General features: G+C 35.9%; 2 protein-coding genes across 7 annotated transcripts in view; both read right to left on the reverse strand.

Moving 5' to 3' along the window:
- On the reverse strand, positions 218 to 7827 carry LOC109830288 (ACT domain-containing protein ACR3). 6 transcript variants are annotated; one of them, XM_020397507.1, is made up of 10 exons: positions 7705 to 7810; positions 6510 to 6628; positions 6275 to 6412; positions 6086 to 6173; positions 5798 to 5843; positions 5587 to 5701; positions 5141 to 5208; positions 3079 to 3699; positions 2671 to 2775; positions 218 to 722 (listed from the first exon to the last, which is right to left on the reverse strand). In XM_020397507.1, the coding sequence occupies exons 4-10, from the start codon at positions 6142 to 6144 to the stop codon at positions 396 to 398; spliced, it is 1341 nt and encodes a 446-aa protein (XP_020253096.1). In that variant the 5' UTR covers positions 6145 to 6173; positions 6275 to 6412; positions 6510 to 6628; positions 7705 to 7810; the 3' UTR covers positions 218 to 395. The 6 variants fall into 6 exon arrangements, with proteins under 6 accessions (XP_020253096.1, XP_020253100.1, XP_020253095.1 ...); XM_020397511.1 differs by lacking the exon at positions 7705 to 7810 and having other exon boundaries at positions 5587 to 5656; positions 6510 to 7035; XM_020397506.1 differs by lacking the exon at positions 7705 to 7810 and having other exon boundaries at positions 6510 to 7024.
- Positions 8055 to 10878, reverse strand: part of LOC109830835 (protein FAR1-RELATED SEQUENCE 5-like) — a 15768-nt gene continuing 12944 nt past the window's right edge. The window contains exon 2 of the mRNA XM_020398197.1: positions 8055 to 8191. Within this exon, the coding sequence (XP_020253786.1) occupies positions 8055 to 8191 (137 nt within the window). The remainder of the gene's footprint in view (positions 8192 to 10878) is intronic.

Genomic DNA, 10878 nt, shown 5'->3' on the forward strand with positions numbered 1-10878 from the left:
AATAAGTTTTGCATATTTCTTTACCTTCCCTTAACGGCTTAACATATCCTATGTTCCCTTAGCTTTTCTTCACTAGGTGCACATCCATATCTCAAAAGATTCAGATGATCATAAAAATTGGATAGAATATTATGTTATTAAAGTGCATGTAACCATGAATTGGGGTATTATAGTACAAATAGACCCTTACTTTGGGATATTAAAATGCAAGCAACCCTTCATCAATATTAGACTTTGTATGTTAATTGCTTCATCAGTAGTTGGCATTATCACACATTGATGCTTAAAAAGGACTTCAGCCCCAATTATATTTACATCTGTTAAAAGTAGCGCTGCATTATGTTGGCCTTCTTCAGCTTATACAAATTTCCTTAATGTACCATAAGAAGGCCAAACTAAGGCAGGAATTTTTCAAGCAGAGTCCCAAAAGAGAAGTTGCTCTTGGCCCAGCCACTAGGCTCAGGGGCCTGAACCTTGGGACTTGAAGGTACTCTCCTCACATTGAGCATGACAGTGTGCCCTATCTCTCGACGGAGGTTTTCGATAGTCTTCATGTCTACCGTATTTCCAGAAGCATCGCTCACATAGAACACGTTCATCGCCTGCTCGCCTACTGTAGTCACGCCCGCCCTTGTGACCGAGAGTCCATATTCACGAAGAACTCTTGTTATGTCGGAGAGAAGGCCAACTCTATCTCTACCACAGAGCTCCAAACTGAATCCCTGTGATCAAGTTTACTATGCTTCAGTACATTAAGGTATCTAGAGAACAAGGGGTCATAAAAATTGATATCATGACAGATAACTAAGTAGTCATGACAGATAACTAAGTAGTAGCTTATAGTTTTAACACATCTTCAATATATTTTTTCATATTATACACTATGTTATCTCATGCTGTACCTAGCTCGGGTATTCTGGCGTGCATAAACTCGGAAAACTGATACGGGAAAACTGATACAGAGCACAAGTGATGTTTTTTGTCTATTGAGCAGGACTATAAGGCTTATCTTTCCAGCTGAGTCTTTTGCCTATCTATTGTTTTCTGCATATGGATAGTTTGTAAAGACGCAGATACTTGTCATAGCCTCCTACAACAAATGTTCTTTGTTTCTGCAGTTTATATCCTCATCATCAGTAGATTGGAGATATTGTTCTCTTGTTTGGAAGATGTTTCATTAAACACTTACTAATGACATGCAGGGAGGTTATATCCACCACTATTCTCAAAAGGTAGCTTATGCTTTTCACTGGTATATTTGGTTTCAAAACAACAAAAGGTCACTCGAAATCATGAGTTGCGAACAGGCAAATAAATTCAAGTCAAAATAGCCACATCCAGCCTAATACGGTGACGAGGTTATGAGGTAGAGGAGAAAATAGGATACTTGAACTAATCCTTATTAGAGAAGCGCTGCTTGGTCTTTATTGAACCATTCTGCTGCATTTAGACTTGTTTGCGAAGTCTTTTAACATAGAAAGGAGATAATATTGAAGAAGCAATCTTAAGCCAAAAGGCCACAACGTAACCTGCATGGAAACGGGTACGGATACCACTAGGGAACACGACAAGTTTGTGAAATATAGGATTCAGGGACACAGCTACATATACATATCAAAATTAATAATTTACATGATATCATTATTATTTTTTGATTCATGTGCTATTTGAACCTAAAATTCCTATCCTATTTTTAGGTTTCTTTTATTTGTTGAATATTATAAATTAAGAACGGCTCATTTTTTAACTAGACACTCAAACCAATCTTTAAACCATAGTTTTTAACTTGGATGTGGGATGAAACAACTGGACTCATGCCTAACGAGTTTCAAGAAATGGACATGAAGTATAGGATATAGGTCCAAGAAGTGTATGCCAAGTATTTTAAATTAAAACATATGTCATAGTATTGAGTACATGTCTGGGTAAATATATGCATATATCCAAGGAGTGTCCATGAAGTTTGCCTACGAGTAAGTATCAGGTACGTATCCAGTACGGGTACAACTTCATGATAGAAGTACCTGGGTAACATAGGCTACAACATATTACTGGATTAATTCATGGCTCAAGCAGCTTATAGGGTGAGAGAGGAGCTTGTCATGAATCCTAGAAAGCCACTTGATTAGTAAAGCAATTTAATTATCCACACAACTTATGCTTTCTGCAACTAGGTTGTTTAGGGGTATGAACTTAAGAGAGCAGAATATACCTTTGCTAGGAAATGTTCACTATTAATACTGTTTGAAGTTTATTAGCTTTGGCAAATTGTAATAATTATTCTTAATATATAAATTATATGCCAAAATCCTTAAAATTTTTGTTTGGCTTGTTGTTCAGACAAACATTTACGATCCAATTAGAATATAACAAAATGTTCTAATTTTTCAAACTATTAGGGAATTAACTTCACCAAAGAGGCTAGGATAGATGAACTAATTTCCATTCAGAAGCTAACATACAGTGGATCATCTTGAAGAATCTGATACACCAAATGATAAATATTTCTCACATAGATGATTATTTTTCGGTTCTTTAGCTCCTGAACTTCATAAATTTGGTTACTAAACCAAGATGGGATGTGTGTAACTATATAGGCATATCTGTAGCAGTAAAATTAACATAAGAAGCAGAATAAGACTCATTTAAAATGGAAATTTTAAAGCTCACCTCAGACACTCTTCTCAGAATTGCAGCTTCCAGGCACTTAACCACTCTCTCCATTTCAGCTTTTGAGTCAAGGGTGCAGCCATTCACTTGACGTATATATAACTCCTGCAAATCCACATCTTATAGTAATTAACTACATCTTCCTCAACAAGAAGAAACCCTTCGAGCGCGATGATCATAAATACTAAATCTTAGTGGAACAAGGAGACCCCGGTGTACTGCAAAAGAGATTGAATTTTGCTACTAAATGAAAGAGCTAGCTTTTTTCCCCTGACGGATATTTAGGGCATGGAAGCTCACTTAGCTTAGTTGGACGAAATGCATGTGAATGAAAAGGAAATAGAAATTGAAACTCTCATAATCATTTCAACCTAAAGGGGAACTGAAAAACTAAGGACAAACTTGTACCTGTAGTGCATACGGGCCATCAGATGAGACAGATGCATGGAAAACCGCAAATTGCATATCCGTCAGGGTACAAACAATGTCAAACAACAATTTTGGCCGATCCATGCATTTCACATTCACCACAGAGTATCCTTTGTCCTCACAAGGTTCAATTGTTATCACTGGTTTAAAAGAGAGAGTGGTATTTTTCTCTCTTTCTCCACTATCATCTTCATAATCCCTGTCGGCGAACATAAGCTGATGCAGTCGACGATCCACATGGGTTGAACCTATAGAGAAACTGGTACAAACCTCCTTCCGATCATTTCCATGCCCTCGAAGTAAATACCTCAGCCTCTGCTCGATCATGGAGAGACGATTTGAATCATTCACAGCTCCAGATGTGGCGCTATCATTGACATAAACAACACATGCAACTCTTGTGTTGTGTGTCCACATCTCAGCGGCTATTACATTGCACCGGAGATTTTGAAGGACAGCAAAGATTTCAGAGAGGAGGCCTGGACGGTCTGAACCTATGAGCTCAATAGCAGTGTGATCACCAACTAAGTGCATTCCCACCATTTTATCTAGCCAAGCATCTCCTTTTGTGGGTAGAATGTTGCTCTCAGGACCTAGAGCCTGTTAAGGACAAACTAAGTGAAAAATGTAACAAGATATAGAAATTTGTAGTGCTACAAAATGTTGAACATAGAATTGTCAACAAGGGTTGTCTCAGGATAGGAAGCTCATATTATACTCGTTGAAATTTGTGATGCGTCGATAACCAGGATATACATTATCTTTTCGCTCACTTTAATAATCCAAAGAAGTATTTGCCAATCACAACATGAAAAAAATTTAAAATTAGATATTCACAAGAAATATGATCCGGAATAATAAAGTATTTTCATTCTGCATGATTTTTTGATGTTATATTTTGATATACCTCTTCGCCTGTGTAGCATGAACAAGGGTATTGGATTTGTACCATTTGATACAGACACATAGCAATACATAAAATTTTCAAGAAGTAGGTCATGGATGGATGAAAATGACAAATTTGCAGAAATACATGCACACATAGATGCTCACACGAAGGACAAATATTGTCATATTGATACACTATGATTACGGCTATAAAAGAATTATACTTGTGTAATGTGAATATATATTTCTACTTACTAACAAGGATATTGGATTAATGCCATATAAAAGTACGAACACTCTTCCTTGTTTTCCTTGGGGGAAAAAATATATCTGCTACTTACAAATGCTATCCTAACCTCATTTTCCTGACTGGAGTCCTTGTAGGGAAGATTTCTGGTATTTTCAACAATCATATGCTCTTTCAAGTACCTAGCTAGATAAGACCAAGTCCATTAAATAAGTTTAGACTCGTCCAACTAATTGATGTTGATATGAAGCTACCAGAATGAATAAGCCTCATGAGTAACAGGTATTAACTCAACAAGCGGAACCATGAATGTGTAGAAACTGGAAAATACTTATAACTGAAGCTAAGGAATCCTCAAAATAATGAGATGAAATGACAATAGTGAAGATCACAACAATGTATATTTCCTCAGACGAGAGACTGGTAGAATTACACTCTAACAAGAACTACTACTTGGAAATTCCTCAAAGTCAACTTTGGAATCTAAACACGATGATACTAGAAAAAATATATTTATCTTTCAGTGTGTCACTGTGTCTTTACCACCACCCTACTACATTAAGAAAAACTTGCTAAAATTCCAAGTCATTTCTTTAATCCTGGTCTATAGGGGAGACAAATCTAAGAATGCATTCATGCTAAAAGTCAAAAAGGACAAAAAAATTAAATACCTTTGGTTATATCTGTCTTTACCACCAACCTACAACATTAGCAAAAACTTAATGAACGAACTTGAAAGCAGAAGAAACAAGTCTATAAAATATCACTCGGCTTAAAAAAAGATGTATGCTCATAGACAAAAAACCATTTTACTTAAAGGTGAATATGTTCATAGGACAAATGATAGCAAGGAAGTCAAATATTGCAATCAGGTCTATAGTTAAGAGATATCAGGAGATTATGTACCTTCTCAATGTACTCAATAGTCTTCCTATCCTTGAGCTTTCTTCCTTGCTGATCAGTTACATGGAAAACTGCACAGGCAGACACAAGACATACGCCATTAAAATCAAGCTTAGATTTTTCGGCTCCTATATTTTTTTTTGTCCAAATATTATACATTTGATTATTTGAAATCGGTTCCAATTTTATGCAACTTTGTTTTTAGTCGTCTTAACATTGGATCAAATACTAGGCATGAATGACGTCCGAATCAGCAAAAGGTTAGCTGGGAACATGATCAATAGACTAGAATATATGGTTCTTGCTCAAATATAGTCAAAGTGATCGAGATATATGTAAAACTAACTTAAACATTTATAAAGCAACTTTACATGTTGTGAATCATTACTATGTTTGTGCATCATATTAAGGATGATAAGTTCTTACACATAAGCAGGGCATTCCCTTACCGTCCATAAACCATCTGCCATCTGATGTAATGTAAGCTTTGGAGATTGTTAGATCGAGGTCGCTCAATACCTGTACAACATCCAATAGTATGCCTGGCTTGTTCATACTGTCCACCTAAAAATATTGTACTATGACTGTAAGAAAGGAGATGATGGTTCTACTGGAATCAGACTGAGATTTTTTTAATAAATGTCACAAAATGATAAATACCTTGACAAGTGTACAATCAGGACATGAATTATCGTCTATACATACTCTGCAATAATCAAGTGAAAAGTCTTAGTAACATTAGCTAAAATTTTAGGTACATTACCTCCCAACATTAATTTTCATTCTTCAGTCAGTATTCCGAACTGTGCGTTTTTTTTATGTCACATAATTTTCTCAGTGACAGAGTAACTTTCTTCTAATTGCTAAAAGATAGCATGTTTTGTGTATCATAGTCTCTCATTAGATCAAAAGCGAGAAATTTGTGCATGTGTTACAGGTTTTTTTTACCTTGGGGGATTGATACGTTGGTTGAGGTTTTCATACTCAGGATCGAAGTAAGGCCACATGTGCACCTTTGGTTAGGTGCTGCCTTCTTCTGCATATCAATATAAATCACATTATTGACATAAAAAACCAATATTACATTATCAAAAAGATATAAAGAGCTTCAATGATTTTAACTGAATTAAGAATTACCCTTCTAAGATATTGGTTACCACTAAGGTACTAAATGAGCACATATAAGATGACATCCAATCCAAAGATTGAAACTTCACTCCATATTATCATTTTCGACGTGAACTTATACCGAAATTCCCCAGTGAGTCTTCTTAACTGAAAAATAATCTGGGTTAACTCCTAAAAATAAATCTTCAAACTGACGTAATAGCTTTCTCAACTCCCCAGTTCATCACCCTTTCCAGAAACTAACCATTCCTAGCGACGCAATGATCTGAGATGTTGGTTCCTTAGAATCATTCATGGGCTTTTCTTAACCCTCTAAATTCTTCATTGGTGCACCTAAAAAGCCCGGCGTAGCATCGCTAGATACTGAAGGACTCATTCAAACATTACATCAAACACGTTATGGTCAACTTCAAATATATCGAAGATTCAAAACAAATAACAAATCAATCAATAAAAAACAAGCATAAGCTGACTGTACAAAGAATCATTCGTATTCCAAATTGCTAAAAAGTAATGTTAAAAGTGAATAATAAATAGCTCAATAAAGAAGTTATCTACAAGGAATAGTTCAAAGGGAAAAAGAAGAGGGAATCTGAGACTTGTTGGCATCTCTCAACGGAGACGAAGGATAATAATGTATAAAATTAAAATGAAGTTCGGTGGTTGATTATGAGATGTGGACCCCGCTCCAAAAGCCAAGATTCCAAAAAATCAAGCAGTTTTGGGTTAATTTACAGAAATATTTGTCAACCGTTAACTAACTAGCTTTCTGACTGTATTTTACGTGGAAAGGGGTAAGATGCTCCTCAGGACTAGGTGATCTTATCGTGCTCCTCAACGCGCATGTTTATGTGTGCATAATTTCAAGAGAGAGAAAATAAAAAATAGGATGGATTACTTTCCATTTATAACTCGTAAACATCAATCTACTCTTTGTATCCAACATTATCATAATTCATTTTGGAATGCAACCACCATCGCAGCTAGATTCGGATCTTCTTAGCTACCAAAAATAGTAGTGAACGGACCACTACTTTATCGCAATCATTAATTATCTATATGATGGTTACGATTTAATCTTTGAGTGTTAATTAGAAATGAGTGCAATTCATGAGGGTAACGGTGATTGCAATTTATGGACATTCGTTAAGAGAACTAAATACATTGCAGCTTCTTGAATTGTAATTGATCTATGTGTTAAAAGATAGATAATAATCTTATGATGGGTGCCCACCAGCACTCGTCAGAAAATGATAGATTGAGATAGAGAGATGAGTGGTATAGAGAGAAATTAGTGCAAGTCAAGAGGCCCACTTGCTATTCATTTCTCTCCATCTCTCTCATAATCTTAGGAACGCTCATGAACGCCCATCAGAATGTATATAGAAAAGGGAAACATAATGTTAAATAGAAATTATGAAAAGATTTGAGAACCTTACATTGACCTTTTTCTCCCCCTTTCTCCGCTTACTCTCCTCTGGAAGTGATGAGAAGATGCAAAGAGAAGAGAGATGCTTAAATAAGAGAGGTAAGGGGAGAAGAACCTGATGAGAGAGAGAGAGAGAGAGAGAGAGAGAGAGAGAGAGATTATGTGGATGGATGAGAATTGGAAACTTTAGACGTCATAAGCACTTGATACCCTTTTGCTAGTTGTTACCCAACAGTCCCAACACCTAAAAGACCCGCACAATTTTTATTTTTATTTTTGCCAATTTCCTTTCTAGAAAAATATTTTGCAACCTTATTATGAGAAGGAAAATAAAAAATGGGGCACCTAATGTTCACACACTCAACAATCACCTGGACATGAATATGTAGGGACCACAACTAAGATTGCTATGGGAGAAATGAGAGCTGACAACTGAGAAGTGCGATGGCCCCACCTCTTGCGATCATTGGAAGCGTAGTTACGTGAGTGGTACCTATCTAGGTACCAAGAATAGGAATATGAGATAAGAAAAACAAAATCTCATTGAGGGGCCTCTATGAGAAAATTATATAGAGAATAAAATGTGTACCTAGTACGGATACATCATTTTTGTTTGCACTAATATTTTACCTATTGTATTGATATCAGATTGATCGCATCAATTTGACATTGATAATGAGACATTGAGACATGTATCATGTTCTTCTTCCTCTAAATATGATCATATATAGATACCCACTCTATAAAACAGATGTCTTCTATATATCATGAAAAAATTATATATAAAGAGAGCTCTCTATAGGACAATTTTCTTATGAAAAAAAAGTATACACATGGTAATTTATAGAAAATATATAGGAAGAAAGGAACATGCTACACTTGCCTAAATACCAAGTTTAAGTTATTATAAATAATACTCAAAATTAGTGCAAACAGTAAACAGTCTAAATACTTAAATCGGCGCCAGTACCTGTGGAAATTCGAATCAGCACAATCGCCAACTTTAAACTTAATGATATAATACGTGCAATCTCCTCCTATGTAATATTAATTTAGCTGTGGAGTCCATTTTAGAACAAACTGTGGAGTCCATTTTAGAGGCTGATGATTGTAATGATTCATATTCTGATTATACGGAATTAATAGCTACACTATATATGTTGATAATTCAACGCTTGCCATAATTTCGTACGTCATTGTTGAGCATATGTGCTCTTTGAAAAAAGCTAATAGTGGACTCGCATCAATCTTTACCGAGAGGATCTTAGAGCATCTCCAACAGCTTCCCCATCTTCTTGGTATTCTAAAATTTGAAGAATTTTGAGCTTTTTTTTGGTCCAACAGATTCCCCATCTCATTCCCCAAAATGGGGATAGGAGAGAAAAAATAGAGAGCCTTCCCCAAATCTGCAGCATTCTGCAAATATTTGGGGAAGCACTTTTTCACGTTCTTCTAGACTCAACCCACAAAAAACAACTTCATCTCTTCATTATAATAATAAATAATTTGGTCAAAATGGGAATTCTTCAAAATAATAAATAATTTATTATTTATTAGTCAAAGATGTAGAATATTTTTATTATTGTAATAAATGCATGATTCTTCAAAATGGAGAAGCTGTTGGAGTTGGAGCAAAAATAATTTGAAGAATATGACATTTGATTCCCCATTTTGAAGAAATTTTTGAGGAAGCTGTTGGAGATGCTCTTATGCATCTGCATCTTCCCCCAATCGTGGATGCTTGCTCACAGCGGCCGAATTGCGGGCAGAACCGAGCAGGTCATCAATGCGCCCCCCCCCCGCCCCCCTGAACATTGAGGACGGAGTACATTAGAGTGTTAGTGCTCCCTCGGTGAGGCACTCGGTCACTCAATCCAGAGGTCGTGCATCCATAAAAATACGGCAGGAGCACTTTCAATGGCGGTGAATAGTTCAAAGGAGAACAAAAAGAAGACTAGGGGAGCTTAGACAGGAACTCCAGCCTGTACGCGGTTAACGACAAGGGGTGCGTAGTAGACCTCTGCGAAGTCCAATGCGAGTTCTCCTTAATTCCTACATTCTAATGTAGGAACTCCGCTCGCCCACTTATTCCTCTCCCATGGTGGCGAATCCATATGTTTTTAAAGTTTTGTAATTAAATTAGTTAAGCGTTTATATAAAATATTAGTATATAACGATATAATATAGTAATATAGTAATATAGTATATATATATAATAGGGAAGAAGACATCATAGGTGACACCTTAGCTCGCCACCTAAGGAAACCGGCCTAAAACACATCATTCCAAATTTTTTTGGATCCCTCCGTCGAATTTGCATCTACACAACCCAAAAACACTAAATTTTGGGGTGAACCCATCCGTGTTTTGACCATTTATCCACCGCTGCAATTTTAAAGGTTCGAATGAATAAACTTTTGGCATGCCACGATTGGTCAAACACAACGGGTTCACCCAAAATTGGTGTTTGGTTAAGAGCGTGTAGACTCAAGTCAACGGAGCGATTGGCAAAAATATTAGAAATGATTGACATAGTCGCGTTTTGGTGGAAGCCTAAGGTGTCACATTAGATTCATATTTCCCACGTATATATAGTATATATATATATATATATAATTCATATTATATATCATATAAATATATATAATATAAATAATGGGTATCCTTGTCATAGGAAGGATTCCTCAATTGACGCCTCTAAAAATGCATATGCATTGAGCGACAATTATGGATGATCCGGCTTCCGAATCTTGAACTTGATCTACATATTCTAAAACCCCAACACATCAAGTTTGGGGTTGAATCCGTCGTCGTTTGACCCCCAATCGAGCCATGGAAAAGTTCTATTCATTCAAAACCGGTTAAGGAGACAACACACAGTGGAGAAGGGTCAACACGACGAACGGGTTACACCAAACTTGGTGTTTGGGTTTTAGAATATGTAGAATCAAGTTCCAAACGGAGGACGGATCAACCACAAGATGTCCGGCTAACAAGTCATGTACTTTAGAGGCGTCAAGAGGAAAATCCCTCACTATGACAAGGATAACCCATTAATATATATACTATAAATATATATATCATAATAAGTACTATATAATAATATAATATATAATATATATATATATATATATATATATATATATATATAATATATACACACTAATATATAATATATATTATA

Source organism: Asparagus officinalis, chromosome 2 (assembly GCF_001876935.1).
Source record: "Asparagus officinalis chromosome 2, Aspof.V1, whole genome shotgun sequence".
Lineage (NCBI taxonomy): Eukaryota > Viridiplantae > Streptophyta > Magnoliopsida > Asparagales > Asparagaceae > Asparagus > Asparagus officinalis.

Coding starts and splice junctions, on each gene's coding strand:
- LOC109830288 (XM_020397508.1), bottom strand. CDS start 6,144: ATGTGGCCTTACTTCGATCCTGAGTATGAAAACCTCAACCAACGTATC. Junction 5,702..5,797: donor CTGATTGTACACTTGTCAAG/GTATTTATCATT, acceptor CAATATTTTTAG/GTGGACAGTATGAACAAGCC. Junction 723..2,670: donor TTCTGAGAAGAGTGTCTGAG/GTGAGCTTTAAA, acceptor ACTTGATCACAG/GGATTCAGTTTGGAGCTCTG.